Raw genomic sequence first — 24,846 nt, forward strand, 5'->3', positions numbered from 1 at the left:
GCAATGTTTGTTGCAGTGAGCCGTCGCTTTATTTGCTGTTTTCTTCGATTTTATTTGTTGCTGTACCCATTTTGTAGGTTCGCTATGTTTATGCTATTTAGCAGGTGGGCGGGTGACTTTTCGTTTTGTCTACAGAAACCCGAATATGTGGAATAAATTCAAATGCGATTCATGTTTTGAATACTATTTTTTCTTTAAAACAATTTCACACGCAAAGCCCACACACCCACACAACAGACATATAGGAACCGCAAGTGCGGCTAACGATGACGCCGATAGCGACCGTAATGATCATAATGACGATGATGATCTGAGTCCAGCTTCCGGTTTTGCGCTTTAGCATTTTTTTAGGTATTTTGCCGTCTAACTTTATACATTTATTAGCAGTCTTTTTTTTGTATTGTTTTGCGGTGTATATGTAATTGATTTAAACCGAAAGATCTGCCAAGCCTAACATGTGTCGGCTGTCACATGGAGTGACAGTTATTTCGGTTAAGTTCCATATTAGGGCTGGGCATTAAGCGTGACATCCCGGCCAGCTGGATTAGCCTAAAACTTGACCCAATTCAGCCGAATGTGTTGAGCGGTCGCACGAAGCGAACAAAAGGCTTTTATGCCAAAGTTGGATTGACAAAAAATAAATGCAAGCATCCCACACACACACACAAAATAGAGCCAAAAGTGCTCTAAAGACCAGTGACACGACCATAGAATACCTGGTACTAAGCTCTAGACTACATTTTTGTGAGCTTAATTTTGCTCTTTTAAAAGTATATATTAAAAGAAAAATTATCTTTAGATTATATTGAAATAATAAACTAGTTTTATTTTTGGTTTCATAAGTTTCTTACAATAAAATGTTCCTGAATATAAGAACTTAAGTAATCAAATACATATAGAAATGAAAAATCTGACTGTTCTCTGAGTTATCACAAATATACCCTTTTAATTCCCAAACATAAGCCCCAAAGCACATGGGTGGAAAATTCGTTTGGACTTGACAATGGAGGTGCGAATAGATCGATCGCTTCAGCAAAATCCATAAGCAGCTTAGAGCTTCAGCATTTTTGGTCATTTTAAGAGATTATTTAATGGCTTGTGAGACAGTCAAGGGTTTAAAATCAAGTAATCAGGCAACATTCCTCCATCACAACGCACACACTGCGTATACTTAATTGCGCATACGCACTGTGGCAGCACCTTGACAATCTTTCTGCTACTTAGTTTTTCTTTGCTTGACCATTTCGTTTAAAATCATATTGAGCATTGACATATTAAATATGCTACTTTCTTCACCAGCCCCCTTATGTCACAATGTCATCAAAAATTAAAGCTCGGCCAGAGCCGTTCTCGGAAGCCTTTGAAATGTGGCATCGGCAAGAACTTAACTATTGACATTGGCCCATTGCGATAGCTGCTCTTGTGCGCCTTTGTTATGGTTATTATGATTATAAGCCAAAAGCCGTCCGTCGACACTTTCCTTTGTACACTTTCCATATACTTTTGTATATTTTTGGCTAATTGAATTTGAACTGCAGGGGCTCTTGGCTGGCGGGAGAAACTATAAAAGCCAGGGCCCGAAATGCAGGCGTTGCAGGTTTCCAACGACCAATCGCCGCGAATAGTCCGCCCCAGTGAAATATTCAGAACTCAGGCATCCTTTATGTAAAAAGTGTTTGAAATATTATTAGTGAATTTGCAGCTTTTTATGTAGAAAGTGTGATATAGGCGGGATATAGTGACGCAGCCAGGAACCTAAAACACAATGGAGAGGTACGGCCTGATCCGCTGGGAGTAAATCATTTATAATTTTGGAATTATTTGGTCCGATGTTGCAGCTTTGCAGTAGCAGCCGCGCAACTGGGGCCACACTTTGCCCCCCTGTCCAATGGATCGGTGGTGGACAAGGTTACCCCCGATATGGCCCACCTCATCAGCCCATACTGGAACCAGTTCCCCGCCATGGACCCCATCTGGGCCAAGATCCTCACAGCCTACATGATCATGATCGGCATGATTTCCTGGTGCGGAAATGGCGTGGTGATCTACATATTCGCCACCACCAAGTCGTTGCGCACGCCCGCTAACCTGCTGGTCATCAATCTGGCCATCTCCGACTTTGGCATCATGATCACCAATACGCCCATGATGGGCATCAATCTGTACTTCGAGACCTGGGTGCTTGGCCCAATGATGTGCGACATCTATGCCGGACTGGGCTCGGCCTTTGGCTGCAGCTCCATCTGGTCCATGTGCATGATCTCGCTGGACCGCTACCAAGTGATTGTCAAGGGCATGGCCGGCAGGCCGATGACCATTCCATTGGCCCTGGGCAAAATAGCCTACATCTGGTTCATGTCCAGCATTTGGTGCCTGGCGCCCGCCTTCGGCTGGAGTAGGTGAGTGTCCTCGAGTGAAAGTTGTGTTTTATATTATATTCTGATACAAAATTGAAGAGAAGTATAAACTAGACCTATTTTATTTCCTAAAAATATACCCTTAATAATTTTACAGGTACGTGCCGGAGGGTAACCTGACATCGTGCGGTATTGACTACTTGGAGCGCGATTGGAATCCACGCTCATACCTGATCTTCTACTCGATCTTCGTCTACTATATTCCGCTGTTCCTGATCTGCTATTCCTACTGGTTCATCATTGCTGTAAGTTGTCCATGGGTTGTCCACACAAAAGGGGGTACTTATCCAATACTTCCCTCCCCCTTAGGCTGTATCCGCCCACGAGAAGGCCATGCGCGAGCAGGCCAAGAAGATGAATGTCAAGTCCCTCCGCTCCTCTGAGGATGCCGAGAAGAGCGCTGAGGGCAAGCTGGCCAAGGTCGCCCTGGTCACCATCACCCTGTGGTTCATGGCGTGGACTCCATACCTGGTCATCAACTGCATGGGCCTGTTCAAGTTCGAGGGCCTCACACCACTGAACACCATCTGGGGAGCTTGCTTCGCCAAGTCGGCCGCCTGCTACAACCCCATTGTATATGGCATCAGGTGAGAGTGGATCCTTATACAATATATTTCGCCAGTCCATGACAGATTCCTTTCTCATCCAGCCATCCTAAATACCGCTTGGCCCTCAAGGAGAAGTGCCCTTGCTGCGTGTTCGGCAAGGTCGACGATGGCAAGTCCAGCGATGCCCAGTCCCAGGCCACTGCCAGCGAGGCCGAGTCCAAGGCATAAATCCTTTGGCGCAACAACCAGAACAGCAACAACAACAACATCTAACTATTTACAACAGCAACAACAACAGCAACAACAACAACAACGGCAAGAACAACTGCAGCAACAGAACGAAACGCTTTCGAATAACATCAAAAACAACAATAACAATGAACAAAAAATTATGCAAATTTCTTACATAACAAAAATCAATGTAAACTCAATAATTAAATCTTCTGCAATGTCAATTAAAGACAACAAAAGCTTAACAAAAAAATAATAATAAATGCAAACGAACTAGAAAAGTTACTCGAAGTGTTTCTTCTCTTGCCATTGGGAAGTTCATAGTTTCCAATTTTCTAACATTAACCTCTTGGTAAGATAAAGAACTCAAATAATCAATTTTTAGTTAGTTTTTGTAAAGCACTTCACAATGTATTTTCCGTTTCAGTTTTTGTTTCTTTTTTTAAATTAAAGGCACTTAAATTCCATTTTGTTTGATAAATTAACATGCAATGGCAAAACGCTCGGCAAGCGGACCTATGGCTTGCCCAACTCCGAGTTGAATCAGCCGTAAGTCTGCCTAACCCAAGAGTTCCACATCAAGGTGGCTGGGAATCTCACTGAGCTTCACAGCTGTTAGTAGCATATGGACAACATTAATTACAACAATTAATCCGCATCAATAGTATCTGTTAAGGCACAACTATCCATCGGGACATCTAGATGGTCACTCGCTGCAGGAATCGTATTCGCTTTCACTCTTTTTGATTTTCGTTTTAATGCCTGGCGTTCCAGGTGTTGTCGTTGTGGGTGATGGTAACGTATTGTTATTGTCGATCAGTGCCAAGGAACAATGGCCGCCAATGGGCTTGTGGTAAGTGCTGGCTGGACTGTCCACGCAATCGGATGAGGTGCAGGCTCGTTCCTGTATGATGAGTTTCCACAAACGCACTTCGATGCCAACGCTGCAAGTATTTAATTAAAAATGGATATCTGTCTGGCCACATTTCTAAGTTTTAAACTCACCGCAGTCCCAGCCTCATGAGGTCCAGCTTCTCCATATTGTAGATGAAATCCTCAAACGTGAAACCCTCATTTAATATGAGCGTCTTTGAAAACTCATCTATGTCCTGCTGGGTCAGCCACTGCTCCAACTGCTCGTCTACCTCGTGGAGACCAAAGTGTTGCTTGTTTAGCTGCTGCCTCCGTGGATTGCCCGCTGAAGAGGGACGGACACCGGAGATTCCGCCCACACTGGGACTCATTCTATGGCACTTCTTGTTAAATCCATTGATTGTGCGCCTGGGCAAAGGGAGTAGAAAAAGTGGTTAGAAGTCTTTAATATTTATTATTAGCACTACTCACCTTAATCTTTTCCTTCCCCCCATGTATATGTGTGCCAACTCTTGGCTAATGTTGTGCAGAGCCCTCATGCTCTGGCGCTGCTGCTCAATCAATTGACGTTGCAATTTTTGTTGATGATCCCGTATGTCCCTTAAAATGCGGACACACTCCACCGAGGTATTTAGGGCGTCGCCCCCGGACTCTGCTGGCATCAATCCGACGCCTCCGGCTGTGCTACTCGTGGCTAGCACCTTATCCAGGCTCTGATGTTGCTTTTCCTGGCTGTCTGTGGAGCCTTGCTGCATCAAGCTGGTGTGTACGCTCTCGTCATCGTTGCCAGACAGATCCTTATCAGCCAGATTGGCGCCCAATTCAGGAGAGAAAATAGTAACCGCCGCCTGGACGGCCCTTTTCACAAGATTATCGAGGGCAAACATCCAGTGAGGTTTGATGCAGTGTAATCGCAGCACGCAGACCACCGCGTCCTGAAAGGAGTACAGCGCCAGATGAAGATGGTCCAAGGCAACAGCGTCGTTATTCAGTTTTTGCTTCAGTTCGTTGATGGTTGCCTCCAAGTGCTTCTCGTTCTCGTTCATGATGTAGTCCCGCAGGCCACGGATTAGCACCTCGAGGTCACTTTTCCGAATAGCAATTGCATTCTGATCGGCTTCCACCTTCTTAAGCCAAATGTCGCAGATCTTGGATTCATCGAGAGCCAGCACCTTGGACAAAGTTGTCCTGCGCTGTGAATCCTTCTTCAGCCTATAGAAGCCGTCAGTCTCACTCGTTTCACTGATGCTCGTTCGCAGGGACGGCGTTGTTGGTTCGATCTCGGGCGAGAGCAGAAAGCCAGAAGAGTTGCGTCTCTCCAGAAGGAACTGGTTGCTGGGCAGTTCGTCAATGTCCACTGAAGAAGTGTGAGTAATGCTGGAATTGGAAAGGTATAATTTCTAATTTAATATCAATATTCATTGAGAATAGGTTGCATGCTGCCCTCCTGACTTTCAAACTTAAATGCGCCCTTGGCTTATCACTAATAAGGCTGTTGAGTGATAACAACAACCCATATATATATACTACTAGAAATTAAACGCGATTAGAATAGAAGACGATATAACTAAAAGCGCAGTTAAATATAAATATATTGAGTAAAAACTTACTCCAGTTCCGGCGTAGTTGGCGTGTTGCACGTGGTGTTGTAACTCAGCGGCGGTGTTGTTTTGTGGACTAAACGATCGGCGGGCACAGAAATGCTGCGTCCAAACTCCGTGTTGATAGGAAGAACCGGGCGCAACTTGCGTTGTTTACTGAATACACCAGAATATATATAAAGAAATGCCAGTAAGGAACACGCTGTCAGGCACTTACTCGGCAAGAAAGGGATCGTCCAGTAACTGCGAGGCGGAGGGACGGTCTAGCACACTGATGGCGAAACAGCGAAGGATAAAGTTCTTGGCGTTGGGTGACAGCTCCTCGGGTATGTTGGGGTGCTTCTTGTAGTAGCCCACCTTGAACATGGCCGCCTGGGCACAGCCCAACTCAATGAACGGCGGCTTTCCGGTGGCCATCTCCACATTGGTGCAACCAAAAGACCAAATATCGGCCGCAGGACCATACCCACGCACACCCTGATCGATTACCTCCGGTGCCATGTATTGCAAAGTACCTGTGAACGTTTCTGTCATGGGATTAATGCGGGCCAGCCGCTTGGAGGTGCCAAAGTCGGAGATCTTGACCACGCCGCTGTATGTATTAACCAGCACGTTATCGCCCTTGATGTCGCGATGTACGATGTCCTGCTCGTGCAGATACTTCAGGCCCTCGAGGATCTGCTTGGAGTAGAAGGCCATGGTGGACTCGTTGTCCTTGAGCGGACCCCACTTGGTCTCCAGCAGGTCGGACAGCGAGCCTCCCGGCACCTGCTCCATGAAGATCTTGAAGAAGCCGTCCTCTGATCGCGAGCCCAAGTACCGAACGATGTTTCGGTGCCGCAACTGCGAGTGCAGCTTGATCTCTTCGTGCAGGGGCTGTACGTCTTGGGAGTTCTTCTCCGGGACTTCCTTTATGGCAATTCGCACCTGCGTCTGCCTGTCGCGGGCAGCATACACGGTTCCATACGTTCCCTTACCCAGCACCATCTTTCGGTTCTGATCGTCATAGTCGTACTCGTACTGCAATTGAAGATTTTGGGTTAAACTCCTTTTAAATAATAATTAAAAAAGATTACCCACCTCGATTTGCGCCTCATCGTTGCTGAGATTGACAAATACCACCTGATCGGCGGTCATCTCCAGTATCAGGTCGTAGAACTTTTGCCGACACTCGGTGGAGGGAAAGTATATTTGAAAGTCGTCCGAGTTGTGATGCACATACAGATAGGCGCAGCGATCGTCCCGTTTGTACAGACTCACGGATTTGATCTTGGAGGCCACGAACAGGAAGTCATGCAGCCTCTTACATGCGTTCTTTGTGTGGGCCAAGCAGATGTTTACGATCTGTATGGATTTCTCATCCGCATCCATGTTTATCGTTACGTAACTGGGCATGTAGATCTTCTGTGGCTCAAGAATCTGTCGAATAAAGAATATATTCGTTAATAAAACGATCAATAGAAGATAACAGATAGATTATTACTAGTATGGGGAACCGAATACTGTTTTTCACTTCTTCCGTGTTCGTAGCCTCTAGGAAGAAGTCCATCCAGAACTGAAAGACCTGCTCCTCAATGGCGGGCAGACGTTCCTCGGGCTGCTTGCGGAACCGGTGAATGAGTGATATGTTTCCAATGGTGGACTTCAGGTACCAGTTGGGCGGCTTCAACTTGAACATGCACTCGGCCGCCTGAATCGCCTTGGCATAATCCTTAGCCAAGACAGAGATCTCAAAGAAGGTGGCCACGTCCCAATACTCGCTCAGCGAGGATAAGCTCCCCTTCTTGCCGATCAGATTGTTCAGGGTCATGCCAATGTGCTGCAGCTCCTCCGTGTCACTGAACTCCTTGCCCTCGATCACCAGCAGCGTGGCCAGATTAATGCCCGCATACTCATTCGGTTGCACCTCGAAGCTTTGGCGGTACCACTTGATGGCCTGGGCCAGACTAGTGGCATCTGTGTAGTCGGACTCGACGAAGATGTCCTTGTAGATGCGCCCACAAAGGCAGAGCATATCCGGAAAATGGTTCTCTTTCTTCTCCAGAGCCTTAAGCGAGGATTCAAGGGCCTTTTCCCTGTCACCCTTCCGATTTCTCCGGTTCAGGGCAAAGGCGTACAAGAAACTCATGTTGCCTGTCTCCACATATTTGCGGGTGTTTGGGATATTCTTCAGGTCGTTGACCAGTCGCACCATAGCGTCGTAGTCTTGGACATCCCTCAGCGAGCACATAAAGCTATGCACCACCTCACCGGAAAGGACATGCGGATCATCCAATCGCTTTCGCATTTCGTGGAGGATGCTCTGCAGCTTGGCGCCGTTGGTGGCATACGTATCCCTCGCCGTTCGCATGTCGCTGAGAAATTTCTCACGCATGTGTGCTCTGTGGAAAATCGAAAAATATATATTATAGGGGAATTTTGCAAGGTTTTCCGGAAGATATATTACTTTCACTGACATTGGATGACCTAGTTGATGGCTGGGATATGGGAAATACACTTACTTCGATTGAATCTCCACATCTTGCAGTTTTCGCTTGAGACGCCACTGCAATGTGGGCACTCGACCCTCGGCCGAGGGCTCCTTGTTGTTGTTGTTGAAAAGGTTGGTCAGATGGCAGGAATTGCTCTCCGCATTCAATTTGTAGCTGAGAAAAAAGTAGTTGGCACAGGAGAGCTGCAATGGAGTGGAGGGGAACAGCTTATATGTGATGTGTGGTCAATTTTATTGCCACCACTGTGAATGCAGGCCCACACTGCGTTGGCGTGTGTCGGCGTCTGTGTGAATGTGTGTGCGTGCCTCTTTGAGTGTTTGCGTGGGCGCGCTCGCATTTGTTATTGTTATTGTTGGAGCCTTCGCTTTTGTTGTTTTATTGCCGCGGCCAAAACAAAAATAACGAAAACAGTTCGGCGGAAATAGAAAGATCAGCAGCAGCGGCAGCAACAACAGCAGGGAGTCACGACTTGGCTGCCGTTTTAAAGGTAAGCGCAAACACACACCTAGCTGGGCATTTATCTTATCGGAAACCGAACCGATCACGCCTTAAGATGTTTGCGGATCTCCCAGACGGACTGGGACAGGTAAATAATACGCACCTTGAGACTGAGTGTCTGCTTGGACTCCACGTCGTTGTAGATTAAGATGTTCTCCTTCATCCCGAAGCTCTCCCGCACACCATAGTGATAGGACAGCGGTCGCTGCTGCGTAAGGATGCTCAGATCGATGACGGCCACATCGGCGTTGTAAAACGTCTCCAGCACATTCGTCTCCCCAAAGTCGAGGCGCTCGAACTGCAACGGGAGAGTGGTTCGAATTCAGATCGCAGGCTACTGCCCCCGCACACCGATATATGGAATGCCAAAATTGTATAACCACCCTCGCACCTGGACCCGCTGAAAATTGGCTCCCGCTGCCTGAACCGCCTGCTTGATCTCCTCCAGCGCACAGATGCGGTCCTCCAGATGATCGCCCACGGCGGTATCGATTACACACACCACATCCATCGCTATTCGGATCCAATTCGATTCGATCTGCCCGCAGCTATTCCTGGCACTCTGCTCACTTCACACTGTTTTTGGACGGATTTCGGACAATTAGCGCACTTTCTTTTCGGCGAACGCGCGTACCTTAGTGGTAAACAGTCTCATTACCACATACTTGCTGCAGTTGCATCGCGATAATTGCCGCGGAACGGAAAATTATATCAATAAATAAGGAAATCTAGAAAATGCGCTGGAAGGCGCACAGTGTGACCAGGCTTCAGCTTGCCTTAAAATATACCACCAACTGCGAAAGAATATACTAAAACAAACCACATACTGCAATTTAATCAGACGGAATAGGAAAATATATAAATTCTTATAAGAACCGTTAAAAATGATAAATTTCGAAATATTTGGAACAGCAATAATTATAGTAAATCTATATATTTTAAATCAATTTATTTTAAATCTTTTAATTGACACCAAAAATACGACACAAGATTCCTATTTACCCATTCACATTTTACAGCAGGACAATAGTTACAATCAAAAAATATTTTTGTTTAAAAAGATTTACATTTATCAATCAACTTTCGGCTTAATTCTACGTAAAAACTCTTCTTAATTAGCATACTCCTTGAGAATGGAACCAGCGATGACCAACCTCTGGATCTCGGAGGTACCCTCGTAGATCTCTGTGATGCGAGCATCTCGGTAATGCCTTTCGGCGGCCATATCCGTCACGTATCCCATTCCGCCCAGAATTTGGATGCATTGGTGGGAGCACATGGTGGCAGCCTCGGAGGCAGCCAGTTTAGCCATTGCGGCCTCCTTGGTATATGGTTGCTTGTTATCCTTTAGCCAGGCAGCGCGCCACGTAAGCAGGCGGGCAGACTCCATGGCCAACGACATGTCTGCAATCTTCTGCTGAATTGATTGCAGCTTGGAGATGGGCTTTCCAAAGGCCTGTCGCTTCTGGGCGTAGTCCACGGCAAGTTCCAGGGCCGCCTGACCTATGCCAAGAGCTTGTCCAGCGATTCCTATGCGTCCGGCATCTAGAGTCTGCATGGCAATCTTGAATCCGAATCCAGGCTCGCCCAGCATGTTCTCCTTGGGTACCGCGCAGTCTTCGAATATAAGCTGACAGGTAGAAGATCCACGGATGCCTAGCTTATCCTCTTTCTTGCCCAGCGAGAAGCCTTTAGTACCCTTGGGAACTATGAACGCGGAGATGCCTTTGTGCTTCAGCTGCTTGTTGGTGGTGGCGAACACAATGGCTGCCTCAGCCTCGAAGGCGTTGGTAATCCACGCTTTGGTTCCATTCAGTAGAAAGTGGTCACCCTTGTCAGTGGCAATAGTGGAGGCAGCTCCAGCATCTGATCCGTTTCCAGGCTCCGACAGAGCAAAGCAACCGACACGTTCGCCGGTTGTGAAGGGTGTAATGTAGGCTTTCTTCTGTGCGTCGTTTCCAAAAGATAGCAAGGGTCCCAGGTACAGGGAGTTATTTACCGACATGATAACACCAGCGGAGGCACAACCGCGTGAGATCTCCTCCATGGCAATAGCATAGGCCACATAATCCAGACCGGTGCCACCTGTTGATGGAAATATGATTATAAATGGACTGTATTAGGGGGCTTAACTATCATTACCCAACTCTTCGGGTATTGCCACTGACATTACGCCCAGCTCGCCCATCTGGCGTATTTGCTTCTCCGGATACAGGTGTTCCCGATCGAATTTTGCAGCATTTCCACTCAGCTCACAGTTGGCAAAGTCCCGACAGGTCTTCTGGAGCATCTGATGAGTGTCTGGCAGTGCCGAAAGGGAGGCAATCTGACGGACATTTAACGATCTTCGGGCTGAAAAGATCTCCAATATCAGCACAAGGATCTTGCATATACAAATATTGCTTGGTGGCTGCGGAGATCAAAGTCCACTGGTGGCCATGTCTTACCAATATTCAGCGAGCGGGTGAGCACGGACTGCATGGTAGATATGTGTTGGATAATGCTTAAATTGTTAAGATATATTGCATAAAAACGGGTTAAAATCGAGAGTAAAAAATAGTTCGCAAATTAAAAGAATATTAAAAATGTATAATGTGGCCAGAGTTGGGCACCGGCTGTGTAACAAGTGGTATTTACAAATTGTTGTAGGGCATTCGTGAATTTCTAAATTTACCGTTCTTAAAAAAATATATTTATATTTATTTATTTATTTATTTATATTTATATTTATATTTTATATATTTTAAATAATATATATTCTATTTTATATTTTTTTCCAGATTACAGCACAGGAAAGAAAATACTTTTTTTTAAAATACTAAAACTCTGCTGCAAGGTATTTTGTCATCTTCGGGCATACTGCTGCACAATTGGATTGTTTTGGTTTCATTTATTATTTATCAAAATGTCGCAGGTTGATTCCCTTGATTTTAATTACAATAACGAAACGGAAAGTGAGTAACTGAAGCGGCAGAGAGCTATGTGAAGATTGACTGCATTGTTTCTTTTAGTTATTGAGATCGAACCGCTCGTAGATGAGGAAGAGGAGCCGCCATGGAAGATCAAACGACTAATGTGCAATATCGACGGCTGCACATACCAGACGGACAGAAGAAGAGATATGCGCCGCCATAAACGTTCTATGAAACACTTGGACTACGATTACTGTTCGGATGACTCTGATTCTGACATTGATCGACCGCCGTTTTTTTGTAAACTGTGCAAATACACTACAGCCAAGAAGTTCTGCTTCGTTCGGCACGTGCGATCGGTGCGCCACATACGAAGGGAGCAAGCGGCAGAAGAGGAGGAGAAGCTGGCGCAGAAGAAGGCAGGAACTTCGCAGATGGAAAGCCTAGAGCTTATAGAACCAGCGCTTTATACTGTAAAAGAGAGAGACAACATGGTATTGACTTGCGTGCTCTGTGATTACAGTACCACCCAAAAATTACACCTGGCGCGACACAATAAGACTCCTCAGCACATACAGAACATGCAGAACATAGCGGATGAAAGCGAGTTCATTGAGTTTGCCCCTCTAGAAGAGGATGAAGGAGTGGAGGAAGTTAACCGAGCGGCACACGAGGAAAATTCGCCCATCTCTCTGGAGATCGATAGGGAGCTCGACAACTATATTGCTGTTGATGGAGGGACGTTTGAGTGCACAGCTTGTGAATACAAGACGGCCAGGAAGTTCTGCTTCGTCCGCCACGTGCAGTCTAGAAAGCATCTGGCCAAGTTGCAGGAACTGGAAGATGCAGACCCTATTGTCCAAACAAATACGGTCGAAATCATCGAGTATGAGCCAGTGGAGGAAAAGATTTCTGAAGAGCTTTTATACCTACCCACAGAGGACGATCCGGGGGAGTACGCTTATTACATAATCACCGGAAACGAATAGATTTTGAATTCAAACAAATCTTGATGATGGCAAAGCTTGCATTTTTGTATGCTGGTATAAAGGTAATAATACAAGTCACTATATTTTATAAAGCTACAATTTTGTATATCTAGAGTATTTAAATCATTGAATTCTATAAATAACTGAAAAGCAGTGATGTTTTTTGTTTGTAAAACCGAATCCATCTTAAACCTTTAGAAATGGTCAATTTACAATAAGCACACAGATGATGCTAAATGAGCTTTAACTTTATAATTAGCTCATTTTTATTGGAATATTTACGAGTTTCAACTGAGTAATTTTATAATTTAAAACTCTAATTTTTACAAATAAATAGTTCTTTAAAACGAATTAATTTTAAAGGCGTAATTTTTACAAATTAATATTTTTGATTTCTTTTTGTTTTACCATTTTGTATTCCCTAATCACGCAACAACACGTTCGTGCACGAATACTTTCTAGTGTGACTGTGTATCTGCCAAATTTGCGTTCTGACAGCCCGCTTGCATCTCTGCGCAGATTTGACGCGCACGCACAGGAACTTGTTTAACGTTTTTATGTTTTTCTCTGCACAAATTTTTTAAATTCAGCACAAATCAAATAGGAAAACGCGTTTTTATTTTATATCCGTTCGCCGAGTCCCGTGGTAGCCAGGCAGAGGGAGGCAGAGAGACGCCCAGCACAAGAACAAAAAGCATCGCAATAGGAAGTCCCATTTGTTGTCTTATTGATTTGCCGTCACTTTTGGAGTTCTTAGTTTTTCCTTCGCACTTTGATTTCCGCATCCGTCGCATCCACCGCCTGCTGTGTCCGTAACCTGGAGGTATTAACAATGTGTAGTGAGCCCCGGGCTAATATAAACAATAAACAAACGCAGCAGCGGAGAAGAGCTTTCCCAGTGATAACAGAGCGGAGCACCAGTAGCCTCAAGAGAGGAGGAACAGCTGCTCTCCCGCTCTCAAAGAACTGTCGTACACTGGTGTGGGTGTCGGTGCTCCTGCTCGCATCGTTTATCTGTGGGTCTGCTCTCGCTCCCTCTCAGGTGATCTCTTGATAAGAGAGAGCACAAGAGAGTAAGGTGCTGCCCCGGCTCCTATATAAGGGCCAAGCTCACCTGGCGATCGCCCATTCGTTTGACGCGAGAAGCTGCCGACTTATCCGCGCAAGGTGGGAAAGCTACCGTGAGTTGTCGACTTGGAGGATTTTCCCATTACTAACAGTGCGCTGCCTCGAGTGGAAAAGTGAATTTTATTACTTGTCGGTTGCAAAACTAAAAGTTGCAAGGATTCTACCAATATATAAAGTCTACAAAACAAAAGTGACATCATTTCATACAAAACAATCAAAGTCTTTGTGGTCAAAACAATTTTAATTAAATTTTTAACCGTTTAACTTTGACTTTAAATAGTTTAAAGTTCTTGAAAAAGAATTTTCCAACTGATTTTTGGCTGCTAAGTCGATTATAAACCTAGTTTTTTTAAAAGACTTGTTCAAAGCGATTCAATTACGATCGGGAATCCCATGGAAATTCGTGTGCATCAATTTTATTAAAAAAAAAAATATATGGGCCATGTTTACCACGTAGCTTTTATTGCCTCAAACGAAAACAAACCACTAATAATAGCTAAAATAATAAAACAACAAAAGCACAAGTCATCGTGCGTCCACAATCTTAAGAATCGATGTCCAACATTTGGGATTCTAACAAAACGAACTCTTTACTAATCTATTCTGTTTGATTTATCCTTTTTTAGAGTAACCGGCACCCCGGACACAGACCCGACCAATGTCCTAGGAAATCGATAGAGTTAATACACACAAACGACCAAAATGCAGTCAATGAAAGCCGATGAACTGCCGGAGAATCCGCGCGAGACGTCGAACATCTTCTCATCCCTGATGTTCTGGTGAGTTTCCATATATCAACTTTTAAATAAACTTTTTAATTCGTAAATTCTTAATTCTTTTAGCTTCGCCATGCCCACATTCTTCAAAGGACGGAAGAAGACCCTGGACGAGAGCGATTTATATAGGGCCCTTCAAGAGCATAGATCAGGTGAGTTTAGGACTGGATTGTATTGAACTCCTCCTCCATTGTTCCTTCAAAAAACCAAAAACTCCGTGAGTAATTGCACTTTAGTGCTAAAGTACTCAAAAGAGCATACCTTTCGGCCGGCGTGCCTTGCATAATAAGTAAGGGATTGGGATTTCGGGACCAAGATAATTTATGGCTATACTTTCTGGCCATTCGATAATCAAATTAATTGAATTATTAAATGGAAATCGCTAAGGCAGTTTCTCTGATAAGTTTCTTTTAGTTTCAAGGAGCTTACTCTTATCAGCACGTAACTGAGATTAAGCCATACGTGACGTCATATGGCCATAGATTTAATGAGATGGAACGTGGGTGGGCTTAGGTGGAGGTGACTAATAAGTGGGTCTGGCACTCCATTCACCACGTCCTCGGGTGCAATGATCGAGTTTCGATTTCAGTGCCCTTTGTCCAACGGTAAAGTGTTTTCTGAAGATGGACATTAGTCGCACGAAATCCCTGGTACCCGAGCCGGTCGTTGTCTTGCCCCGGGCTGTGGGCTGTAATTTATATAATCAGCAAAGCGGCATATTTACCACACTATCTATAGCATTCAGACACTCCCCAAATGAAGTGCCCGGGAGACACTTCAAGGCACCCGACCATTGCGATTAGATACGGCTTAGCATGCGTCCACATTTGCTGACCGAAACGGCTTTCGGTTATTCCGCTTGTCCGAACCTCGAAGGATCAGGCGAGCATTGTATGGCTCTCCGCTTCTTCAAATGGGGAAGTTGCGATTAGATTCCCCTGCATATCACTCACGTCTGGCTTATTGCAATATGACATTACTCTTTCATTGAGATTTTTAAGCGGAACTATAATCCCGGTGATAAGATAGCCCTTGGATACGAACATTCTGCACCATCATTCATTGAATTATATGATCCACCGAAAGTGCGATGGCGATGATGATATCCAATCTCTGTCACATTTAGACCTTTGATTTCGACATTCAAAACTTTGACAACTCCGATATCTTTGACAGCGTCCGCTTGGCGCAATTAATTGAATTTACTGCCGAATATAATTGATAACACTTATTCAACACCCCCGATATATACACAATTAGCTATCTCCGGCTTATTTACTTATAATATATGGGCACCTAGAGATACTGTATTGAGTGGGACTTATGCAATGCAAACAATAATAGCATAGCCATCATATCTGGGCAAATATTTATATACATTTGTATATTTGCAACTGAGGAGCTTAAGCTTTTGTTTCCAATTCCTTCTAATCGGTGTGCTATCTAAGCCCTCAAGGCTTTAGTGCGGAAGTGCCGGAATCAATTGAGGTAAGGGGATACCGGCCGATAAGATCGATTGGAGTAAATGCAGCTGGCAGCTGACCGGGATTTGCGTTTGTTACCAGCCATAATTCACGGTCGAGCCAAAGCACTTCCATTGACAATTCCCTGGATTTATGGCCCATGGTTATGCCTGCAATGATAAAGCAATTGATTTTAGCCATCATTTACAGTAGCGCAACCTTATAAACTTGTTTATTTGTGAACATGACTGAATGTGACAGCATGAATTCTACTAATATAGTTTGCGGGATCAGAGGATGCTTTAATTAAAGTATATTAAAATGTACTTCAAAGTGGAAAATATAAAGAAAACCCCCAACAACAGCGCAATCATAAGTTAAAATTAAGAATGCTCTTGAAATTCCTAAATCAGAATAGTCTTCATAGATCTCCAGTTATCAAAAAAAGTTTAAAGTATTCTGTCCGAACTGATGACGAAACGATGTCTATAATCAAACAGATAACACTAATTATATAGCTTAAATGCAGAACCTTCGTACAAATCTTTATACTACCTTTTAATGGGTATCATAAAATGATAAGGGGTATTTCACAGTCAATTGAAAAGATCTAAAATAGAACACACAGCACACGAGGCACAGTATCTTTGCTTGTATAAATATCTAAACATATTTTTGGTCCAGAGCATCTGCACTTACCAAATCTGATGTAATAGATTATGATTAATATTAATTGTTCTAGTACACATGCATTATAATTCAACGCAAAAGAACAAGTCTCGGAACTCTATTCTTGGCTGTTTGTTTTGGAAGCATCTTCAAACGCATATAATCTGGCCATCGCTAACCAGACCATATTTTCCCGTCGTCAGAAATAATTTATTACCTTCACTGGGGCTGGGTGCATTTTGTTGATATCTCAATCTCCATGATTTTCAGATCACCTGGGCAGCAAGCTGAGCGCGGCGTGGGAGAAGGAGGTGGAGAAAAAGCGAAAGAAGAAGAAGACCCCCAGCCTGCTGAAGGCCTCGATGAACGTGTTCGGCTGGCGCCTGGCACTTCTAGGTCTGGTGCTCTTTATCTTGGAGATCGGTTTCCGGTAAGCTGGCTGGCCCCGCCCACTGGCAGATTTTTGAATGATTTATTTATTTATTATCCCTGTTCCTTTAGAGTTACCCAGCCGCTGTTCCTGGGACGCCTGGTGGCCTACTATGCGGACACGGCCAACCAAGAGGGCGATAACCAGACAAAGGCCTATCTCTACGCCCTGGGCGTGATCTTGACCAGCGCCTTCAACGTGCTCTTAATGCATCCGTACATGCTGGGCATGTTCCATGTTGGTATGAAGGCCAGAATTGCCATGACAAGTAAGTTGGAGTTGGAGTTGGAGCAGCGAATGGTTCTTTATTGTGACACATGAATAATGATCCCCCTGCAGGCATGATATATCGGAAGGCGCTGCGCTTGAGCCGAACGGCACTGGGCGACACCACCATCGGTCAGGTGGTCAATCTCATCTCGAACGATGTGGGCAGGCTGGACGTCTCCGTCATCCACATGAATTATTTATGGCTGGGCCCCGTGGAGATTGGCATTATCACATATCTCATGTACAGGGAGGTAGGTTATCTATCTACGTTGTTTGCCACTTAAGAGAAGAACAAAGCTTCCTGAACTCGAGTCAAGTTGCTTGTTTAAAAAGAAAACATTGTAATTTAATGATAGCTTAAATCTATATATAGACTATTGATTTTCCTTCGAGTCCATTAAGTATAGATTACTAAAAAAAACTTCTTGCCTTACAGATTGGGATCTCCGCCTTCTTCGGCGTGGCTGTGATGTTGCTTTTTATCCCACTGCAGGCTTATTTGGGCAAGAAGACCTCTGTGCTTCGATTAAAAACCGCCCTGAGAACGGATGAACGAGTGCGCATGATGAACGAGATCATCTCGGGCATTCAGGTGATCAAGATGTACGCCTGGGAGATTCCATTCAGCAAAATGATCAACTATGTACGCACCAAGGAGATGAATGCCATCCGAAATGTGAACTATATTCGTGGCACGCTGCAGAGTTTCATTATGTTTGTGACGAGGATTTCGGTGTTTGTGAGCTTGGTGGGCTTTGTGCTGCTGGGAAAGCTGCTGACCGCTGAGAAGGCTTTCGTGATCACCGCCTACTATAATATCCTGCGCAACACCATGACCGTCTACTTCCCCATGGGCATCTCGCAGTTCGCAGAGCTCTTGGTCTCGATCAAACGTATTCAGACCTTCATGCTGCATGAGGAGACCAAGGTGCGAGACAAGTCTGAGGATCTGGACGAGCAGAAGCTGGGCAAAACGGGTCTTATCACCGATCCCGCTCTGGCCCAGGCCACTGGAGTCTTGAAGCCCGATAGCCGGCGCAGCAGTGCAGCGGAGCCTAGTATCAACATCAGCAAACTGAAGGCCAAGTGGGATCCAAAGAGCACCGATTACACCTTGGACAACATCTCCCTGAAGTTCAAGCCCCGTCAATTGGTGGCAGTCATTGGTCCAGTGGGCTCCGGCAAATCAAGTTTGATTCAGGCCGTGTTGGGTGAGCTGAACCAGGACTCGGGATCAGTTAAGGTTAACGGCACCCTGTCCTACGCCTCCCAAGAACCCTGGCTCTTTACCGGCACTGTGCGACAAAACATTCTCTTCGGTCTGCCCATGGACAAGCACCGCTATCGCACCGTGGTGAAGAAGTGCGCATTGGAGAGGGACTTCGAGCTGCTGCCGTATGCAGACAAGACCATTGTGGGAGAACGTGGAGCCTCGCTCTCAGGCGGTCAAAAGGCGCGCATCAGCTTGGCTCGAGCTGTGTACCGGAAGGCGGATATCTACCTGTTGGACGATCCCCTCAGTGCCGTGGACACGCATGTTGGTCGTCACTTGTTCGACCAGTGCATGCGGGGATTCCTGCGAGAGGAAATCGTACTGTTGGTGACCCACCAACTGCAGTTCCTGGAGCAGGCCGACGTCATAGTAATCATGGACAAGGGCAAGATCAGCGCCATGGGCACCTATGAGTCTATGTGCAAGAGTGGTCTAGACTTTGCCCAGATGCTGACGGATCCCAGCAAGAAAGACGAAGGTGCAGGCGATGCAGCGGATAAGAAGAGCCTTTCCCGTCAGAATAGCAAGCTGCGGGACCGACACGGCAGCATCTCGTCCATGGAGTCTACCGCCGAATCCTTGGCAGCGGAGTCGCCTATGCAGACGCAGGAAACTCGAGTGGAGGGACGCATCGGAATGAAACTCTACAAGAAGTACTTTGGGGCCAATGGCTATGGACTGTTTATTGTGTTTGCATTCTTCTGTATTGGTGCCCAGATACTGGCCTCTGGTGGTGATATATTCCTGTCTTACTGGTGAGTTTACATATACATTTTTATATATTAAGTAAATATTAACGATTTAATGAATGAATTTAAGGGTAAACAAAAACGGCGAGGCCGAGCGCGATACATTTATGGCCCGTCTGCGGCGCGCATTCCCTGAAACCCGCATCAATGCAGACACGGACCCCATAGACATTTACTATTTTACCGGCATCAATGTTTCCGTCATCGTCTTTTCCCTGGTTCGAAGCATGCTCTTCTTCTACCTGGCCATGCGTAGCTCCACGACCCTGCATAACACGATGTTCCAGGGCGTGACGCGGGCGGCAATGCACTTCTTTAACACGAACCCCTCCGGCCGTATCCTAAACCGCTTCTCAAAAGACTTGGGACAAGTGGACGAGATTCTTCCGTCCGTGATGATGGACGTGATGCAGATTTTCCTCGCCATTGTGGGTATCGTGGTTGTCCTGTGCATCATTAACGTCTGGTATATCCTCGCTACTGTCTTCCTGGTCATAATTTTCTACATACTGCGAGTCTTTTATCTAAACACGTCCCGAGATGTTAAGCGCCTCGAAGCTGTCAGTAAGTGGAGAAACTTTAATTATATTTTGAAATGTATTTGATTATTTATTTATACCTTATAATATCTTCTTCATCCAAAGCCCGATCACCCATTTACTCTCACTTGAGTGCCTCCCTTAATGGCCTGGCCACCATCCGAGCTTTTGGAGCGCAGAAAGAACTGATAGCGGAGTTTGACAATTACCAGGATATGCACAGCTCTGGCTATTACATGTTCCTGGCCACGAGCCGAGCCTTCGGCTACTGGCTAGACTGTGTGTGCGTCGTCTACATCGCCGTTATCACGCTGAGCTTCTTCCTGTTCTCCCCGGAAAATGGCGGAGATGTGGGCTTAGCCATCACCCAGGCAATGGGCATGACCGGTATGGTGCAGTGGGGCATGCGACAGTCGGCAGAGCTGGAAAACACCATGACGGCAGTGGAACGAGTTGTGGAATACGAGGATCTGGAGCCGGAGGGTGACTTTGAGTCGCAGCCGAAGAAGAAGCCGCCAAAGGACTGGCCAGAGGATGGAAAGATCGTGTTTGACAACCTGTCACTAAAATACTTCCCCGACAAGGCGGCTGATTATGTACTCCGATCCCTGAACATTGCTATCGAAGGCTGCGAGAAGGTGGGCATCGTGGGACGCACTGGTGCCGGAAAGTCCTCATTGATCAATGCTCTATTCCGGCTGTCCTACAATGAGGGAGCCATCTTGATCGACAGGCGCGACACTAACGATCTGGGACTTCACGATTTGCGCAGCAAGATCTCCATTATTCCCCAGGAACCGGTACTCTTCTCGGGCACAATGCGCTATAACCTGGATCCCTTTGACGAGTACAGCGACGCCAAGCTGTGGGAATCCCTGGAGGAGGTCAAGCTTAAGGATGTGGTGGCCGATCTGCCCAGTGGCTTGCAAAGCAAAATCTCCGAGGGTGGAACCAACTTCAGCGTTGGCCAGCGCCAGCTGGTATGTTTGGCTAGGGCCATCCTCCGCGAAAATCGAATCCTGGTGATGGACGAGGCCACGGCGAACGTGGACCCACAGACGGATGCTCTCATCCAGACGACGATTAGGAACAAGTTCAAGGACTGCACAGTGCTCACCATAGCCCATCGTCTGCACACGGTAATGGATTCCGACAAAGTCTTGGTCATGGATGCCGGCAGGGCAGTGGAGTTTGGCTCACCTTTTGAACTGCTCACAACCAGCGAGCAGAAGGTGTTCCACAGCATGGTGAAGCAGACGGGTGACTCGACATTCGATGCCTTGCTCAAGGTCGCACAAAAGGTGAGTAAACTCTGAAAATATCGTAGAGTATGTGTCTCACTTTTCGATTTCCAGGCCCATGAGGAGAACTTGCGGCTGAAAAAGGACTCTTGACATTTCGCCGTTCCGAAGGCCTTCAAAGATTACATACTTAAGATACTGGAACCAATTACGAATCATCCAGCGGCCAATGCGGGCATCCAGAAGACCTTCCTCTTTGCGGAGGCCTCAAAGCAGAAGTTATTAGGATAGCACAGTAGCAGCGGCGGCAGCAGCAGCAGACATCCGCACTGAGCAGCCGCCAAGGAATTTTTTTACAATTTAAATGTACAAAACAAATTAACTGTTAGTTACCAGGTGTATAAAACTAAGAAACAAAAGATGGGAAATCAAACAGCAAGACAATAAGCTGAAGTAGGAGAAGTATATGGCAACGTCCACCAGCACAGTTTAATAAGTTATCCTTAGGCTTTGCTTTGAAAACATTTTGAAAAAAAAATAATGGTACCGGAAATGGTAAAGACAATAAGATATTCCCCCTCCTGATTCGATTCTGTAAAATAATAATAGATTGTGCTGGTGAACGTCACCAATGTTTTTATACCTTAAAAGAATAGAAAGAAATGTAATGAAAATTGTGCAATAATTAATTTTAGCTGAACTTTTTGCAGTGGCCTTCAAAAGGTCGCATTGCATTTGTATTATGTGTTCCAGTAAAACGACAATAACAATCCCTAAAAAGAAACAAAAAACAAAACAAAATCACAAAAAAAAGGATGAAGAATTCTAAGAAATGTTACACCTAGTATTAACATATATGTGTGTGTTTTTTATAGTAATTTATTAATGTACAGGTATACAATAAATGTAACAGCTCGGTTGGCTCTTTTGTTAATCCATTAACATTTTTATTTCATATTTCACATTTAGCGCAAACTGTTATATACTCTAAGAAATTTTACGCATTTAACTCAAAAAGTATCTTCCATTAGCTGCAAAGCCCTCCTAGAGTTCTCTTTTAAAACTAGAACAATATTAAATGTATCATACTATTAATATTATTACTGCCAGCGCACTAAGAGTAACGCAGACTAACGCAGAATGTATTTATCATTTATAGCTGATATATATATGTTTAACTTGGCTTAGCTTTAGTTGCCCCCCGACGACATAGCTGTTCGGTATGTGCTATATTTAAGATATAAATAAGTCGGCCTGCTTTCCTCCTTAAAAGACCAGGGACAGCCACGCGGCCATTAGGCAGAATCCTCCAACGGTTGCGTATGGTTGCAGCCGCTTCTCTCCAGTTAAGGCGCGGTAATACATGCAGCCGCTGAACAGCACTGTGCCTGTTGCCATTAATATGCCAGTCTATGGAGAAAAAGAAGATACATTTATTCAAAATATTCACAAGAACACACAACATCTCATGGAGGCCTGTTCTGATTTTAAATTGACAAAAAAAAAAATGCAACAGACCTTTAAAAAAAACCCTTGAGCCAAACATATTAAAGAATTTATAGTGTAACAACAAAAAAAGTATATAGAACAAGATAAGATTCCAACAAAGTGCTCAAAACATTTACCTAAATATTGATTATTCTGTTAAAAATAAGATTTCATTTGAAATTAACCAAGCAAAATTCGGAACAGGCCCCCTAGTTATAGTATATTCCAAGATCAAAGCGTATAGAAGACGAAAAGAGTTTTGTGTGCGTATTTTGATGTTAGCTTTAGTTGTTGGCTTTAACCCGAACAAAAAGAGGGCGCAAAACAGGCTCCATATTTTACTTATCAAATAAGGCTGATAAAAAAAATGAAAAACAATTACAAAATAATAGTAAACAAAACAAAATCATAAATATCTATACCTTTTTGGTACATTTTTAAATACAAATGTTTAATATTGAAAATGAGAGAAATTAAGAAAATTCCTACATAACCCCGAACCCATATCAGCTATGAACCTGCTCCATATCACAAAATAAACAGAAAATTAACCCAATTAATGCAAGTATACAAGTGTATCGTGTGTGGAAATGAGAATTACTTTGTAAGCTGCAATTAGTGGTTGTTGAACATTTAGCTTTAGCTTTGAAAACATTTCATATACATAAACGTACGCATACCTATTATATATAAATATATACATATATATATAAAGAATGAAAGCAAGAAGCGGAAACCCAACTCATTCATAGCTCAATTTTTGTAATGTCAATCAACGCATTAGACTAGCTAAGCAGGATGTCAATTATACGATTGTTGGAGTTTCGATTTCGATTCGAGAGTAACGCGAGTTGTTATAAATTCCGTTCAGAGATCTAACTTTACACAGAGTTTATGTAAACAAGAAAACCATCAAAGAAAAGCTTTACAAATAAACTAAACACGATCCAGATTGATTTTATAATGTTGGGATTATTTGAGGGGTGGAGAAATCCTCAGAGAAATAAACGATATAACAAAGAAACCTTTATCTAGTTAAAAAAAATTAACGAATAAAATGGAAATTTTCTTAATCGAATGAATATGATTGATAAATTAATATATATATAATGTACATACATATATACTCTATCTGACAGAACTGGATTGATTTCCAATAATCTGATTGCAACCTGCAAGAGTACACAAACTTCGGAGTGCCGAAGATTAATTCCTTTACTGATTCGGTCTATTACTGCTTTTGTGTAACTGTTCTTTGCGATCTTGGCTTTAAACTTACGAATACTGGAAAGTGGGCCAAGGGCAGGGCCATCAAGGCGAAGGAGTGCAGAAAGTGAATGCGGTTGGCTACATCGGCGAAGGCCTGCGAATCCATCTGCTCTTTGGGGTCTCCGATATCCTTTAGAATGTACTTGCAGTAGGCGCCCATGAAAATGGCCGATGCTCCGCCAATCCCGGCAAGACGCACGAAGTGGTAGTGACTACCGGCGAGACAGTACAGTGAACCGTGCGGATGCACGTATTGATGTATGGATGGTTGGACCTGCATTAGGGAATCCTGTACTGAAACCTGCTTTGGACGCAGTCCCTGCAAGCGAAAAATTAAACTTAATGCGTAGAGTGTAGGGAGCCTAGAGATCCCGATTGTTTACCATAGTGCGGAGCAAGGCGGATGCGCTTGAGAGGACCATCTTGCTGACAGGATTGCCCAGGGTGATGTAGTCGATTGTGTCGCAGAGTGACATGTTAATGTTGCTGTGTTATACTGTTGCCCAAACTCCGTTTGCCGCTGGTCAAGGCAACTGCTTTTACAAAAATTTTGATGCCAACTAACTGGGTGTTGCCAGATCGTCGGCTATCGTCGTTGCTTCCAATGGTTTTATTTGCAACACACTGAATTTCAGACCTAATAGGAATTTATTCTTGATTAATGTAAGACAAACGAATACTACATAGAGTTTACGAAATAATCAACTAATGCTCAGCATTCCAGATCAGAGAAATTTCAGCAAGTTTAACTTAAAGCGAAAGACTGTCAACGAAGTTTGAATTTGCCAACTGTTTTTTTTTTATTGAATTTTGAAGAATCTGCAAAGTTGGTACTTTCAATCATAGTGGTGGTAGTTGACCAAAAACACTCATCGATAAGTAAAATCCCAAAAAATCGATATCATCGTAAGAAATAACTATACGCTGTCGCTTTTTTTAGTTTTTGTGACTTTTAGATTCCCATACCGTATACAAGACGCGGAATTTAAA

The 24,846-nt window shown here is 44.4% G+C and overlaps 6 protein-coding genes and 1 long non-coding RNA gene across 9 annotated transcripts; 3 read left to right on the plus strand and 4 right to left on the minus strand.

The window, feature by feature from the left end:
* The first annotated feature begins 1,593 nt into the window (after nt 1-1,593).
* On the plus strand, nt 1,594-3,481 carry ninaE (neither inactivation nor afterpotential E). Its single transcript, XM_020957837.2, has 5 exons — nt 1,594-1,773; nt 1,839-2,399; nt 2,515-2,662; nt 2,727-3,004; nt 3,067-3,481. Exons 1-5 carry the CDS (start codon nt 1,766-1,768, stop codon nt 3,191-3,193), a joined length of 1,122 nt encoding a protein of 373 aa, XP_020813496.1. The 5' UTR covers nt 1,594-1,765; the 3' UTR covers nt 3,194-3,481.
* Nucleotides 3,482-3,574: 93 nt separating this feature from the next.
* Ask1 (apoptotic signal-regulating kinase 1) lies at nt 3,575-9,476 on the minus strand. Of its 2 annotated transcripts, XM_020957836.2 has the most exons (11): nt 9,295-9,471; nt 9,052-9,236; nt 8,764-8,958; nt 8,172-8,344; nt 7,154-8,051; nt 6,751-7,089; nt 5,888-6,690; nt 5,680-5,826; nt 4,541-5,446; nt 4,202-4,477; nt 3,575-4,140 (listed from the first exon to the last, which is right to left on the minus strand). In XM_020957836.2, exons 2-11 carry the CDS (start codon nt 9,169-9,171, stop codon nt 3,903-3,905), a joined length of 4,095 nt encoding a protein of 1,364 aa, XP_020813495.2. In that variant the 5' UTR covers nt 9,172-9,236; nt 9,295-9,471; the 3' UTR covers nt 3,575-3,902. The 2 variants fall into 2 exon arrangements, with proteins under 2 accessions (XP_020813495.2, XP_086687825.1); XM_086831699.1 differs by having other exon boundaries at nt 9,052-9,476.
* A 102-nt stretch (nt 9,477-9,578) lies between these two features.
* Nucleotides 9,579-11,678, minus strand: Arc42 (Activator-recruited cofactor subunit 42). The gene is made up of 3 exons (XM_020958129.2): nt 11,108-11,678; nt 10,803-11,012; nt 9,579-10,745 (listed from the first exon to the last, which is right to left on the minus strand). The coding sequence occupies exons 1-3, from the start codon at nt 11,139-11,141 to the stop codon at nt 9,772-9,774; spliced, it is 1,218 nt and encodes a 405-aa protein (XP_020813788.2). The 5' UTR covers nt 11,142-11,678; the 3' UTR covers nt 9,579-9,771.
* Nucleotides 11,566-12,561, plus strand: LOC110188256 (uncharacterized). The gene is made up of 2 exons (XM_020957942.2): nt 11,566-11,614; nt 11,672-12,561. Exons 1-2 carry the CDS (start codon nt 11,566-11,568, stop codon nt 12,559-12,561), a joined length of 939 nt encoding a protein of 312 aa, XP_020813601.2.
* Nucleotides 11,866-23,543, plus strand: Mrp5 (Multidrug resistance protein 5). 2 transcript variants are annotated; one of them, XM_020957925.2, is made up of 10 exons: nt 11,866-12,623; nt 14,316-14,468; nt 14,532-14,617; nt 16,868-17,027; nt 17,099-17,295; nt 17,367-17,548; nt 17,734-19,325; nt 19,390-19,883; nt 19,964-21,159; nt 21,214-23,543. In XM_020957925.2, the coding sequence occupies exons 2-10, from the start codon at nt 14,392-14,394 to the stop codon at nt 21,250-21,252; spliced, it is 4,023 nt and encodes a 1,340-aa protein (XP_020813584.2). In that variant the 5' UTR covers nt 11,866-12,623; nt 14,316-14,391; the 3' UTR covers nt 21,253-23,543. The 2 variants fall into 2 exon arrangements, with proteins under 2 accessions (XP_020813584.2, XP_086687826.1); XM_086831700.1 differs by lacking the exon at nt 11,866-12,623 and adding an exon at nt 13,042-13,384.
* Nucleotides 13,304-13,813, minus strand: LOC147643869 (uncharacterized). The gene is made up of 2 exons (XR_015271398.1): nt 13,676-13,813; nt 13,304-13,378 (listed from the first exon to the last, which is right to left on the minus strand). It is a non-coding gene; the product is annotated as an uncharacterized LOC147643869 (long non-coding RNA).
* Nucleotides 21,961-24,723, minus strand: LOC110188258 (transmembrane protein 256). Its single transcript, XM_020957944.2, has 4 exons — nt 24,551-24,723; nt 24,240-24,493; nt 23,867-24,175; nt 21,961-22,509 (listed from the first exon to the last, which is right to left on the minus strand). Exons 2-4 carry the CDS (start codon nt 24,330-24,332, stop codon nt 22,366-22,368), a joined length of 546 nt encoding a protein of 181 aa, XP_020813603.1. The 5' UTR covers nt 24,333-24,493; nt 24,551-24,723; the 3' UTR covers nt 21,961-22,365.
* Nucleotides 24,724-24,846: the final 123 nt, after the last annotated feature.

Source organism: Drosophila serrata, unplaced genomic scaffold, assembly GCF_035046125.1.
Source record: "Drosophila serrata isolate PLE 108 unplaced genomic scaffold, ASM3504612v1 contig_241, whole genome shotgun sequence".
Lineage (NCBI taxonomy): Eukaryota > Metazoa > Arthropoda > Insecta > Diptera > Drosophilidae > Drosophila > Drosophila serrata.

Bases quoted from the DNA above. Each gene is read 5' to 3' on its own strand.
- ninaE (XM_020957837.2), top strand. The intron at 2,400-2,514 runs GTGAGTGTCCTC...ATAATTTTACAG, and splicing joins CCCGCCTTCGGCTGGAGTAG to GTACGTGCCGGAGGGTAACC. The intron at 3,005-3,066 runs GTGAGAGTGGAT...TTTCTCATCCAG, and splicing joins CCCATTGTATATGGCATCAG to CCATCCTAAATACCGCTTGG.
- Ask1 (XM_086831699.1), bottom strand. From the start codon at position 9,171: ATGGATGTGGTGTGTGTAATCGATACCGCCGTGGGCGATCATCTGGAG. The intron at 6,691-6,750 runs GTGGGTAATCTT...CTTCAATTGCAG, and splicing joins ACGATGAGGCGCAAATCGAG to TACGAGTACGACTATGACGA. The intron at 5,827-5,887 runs GTAAGTGCCTGA...TGGTGTATTCAG, and splicing joins GACGATCCCTTTCTTGCCGA to TAAACAACGCAAGTTGCGCC.
- Arc42 (XM_020958129.2), bottom strand. From the start codon at position 11,141: ATGCAGTCCGTGCTCACCCGCTCGCTGAATATTG. The intron at 11,013-11,107 runs GTAAGACATGGC...AGATCTTTTCAG, and splicing joins CACCCGCTCGCTGAATATTG to CCCGAAGATCGTTAAATGTC. The intron at 10,746-10,802 runs GTAATGATAGTT...TTCCATCAACAG, and splicing joins GGCAATACCCGAAGAGTTGG to GTGGCACCGGTCTGGATTAT.
- LOC110188256 (XM_020957942.2), top strand. From the start codon at position 11,566: ATGTCGCAGGTTGATTCCCTTGATTTTAATTACAATAACGAAACGGAA. The intron at 11,615-11,671 runs GTGAGTAACTGA...TGTTTCTTTTAG, and splicing joins TTACAATAACGAAACGGAAA to TTATTGAGATCGAACCGCTC.
- Mrp5 (XM_020957925.2), top strand. From the start codon at position 14,392: ATGCAGTCAATGAAAGCCGATGAACTGCCGGAGAATCCGCGCGAGACG. The intron at 17,028-17,098 runs GTAAGCTGGCTG...CTGTTCCTTTAG, and splicing joins ATCTTGGAGATCGGTTTCCG to AGTTACCCAGCCGCTGTTCC. The intron at 19,884-19,963 runs GTAAGTGGAGAA...CTTCATCCAAAG, and splicing joins TAAGCGCCTCGAAGCTGTCA to CCCGATCACCCATTTACTCT.
- LOC110188258 (XM_020957944.2), bottom strand. From the start codon at position 24,332: ATGTCACTCTGCGACACAATCGACTACATCACCCTGGGCAATCCTGTC. The intron at 24,176-24,239 runs GTAAACAATCGG...TTTCGCTTGCAG, and splicing joins CCGCCTTGCTCCGCACTATG to GGACTGCGTCCAAAGCAGGT. The intron at 22,510-23,866 runs GTAAGTTTAAAG...TTTTCTCCATAG, and splicing joins TGGCCCACTTTCCAGTATTC to ACTGGCATATTAATGGCAAC.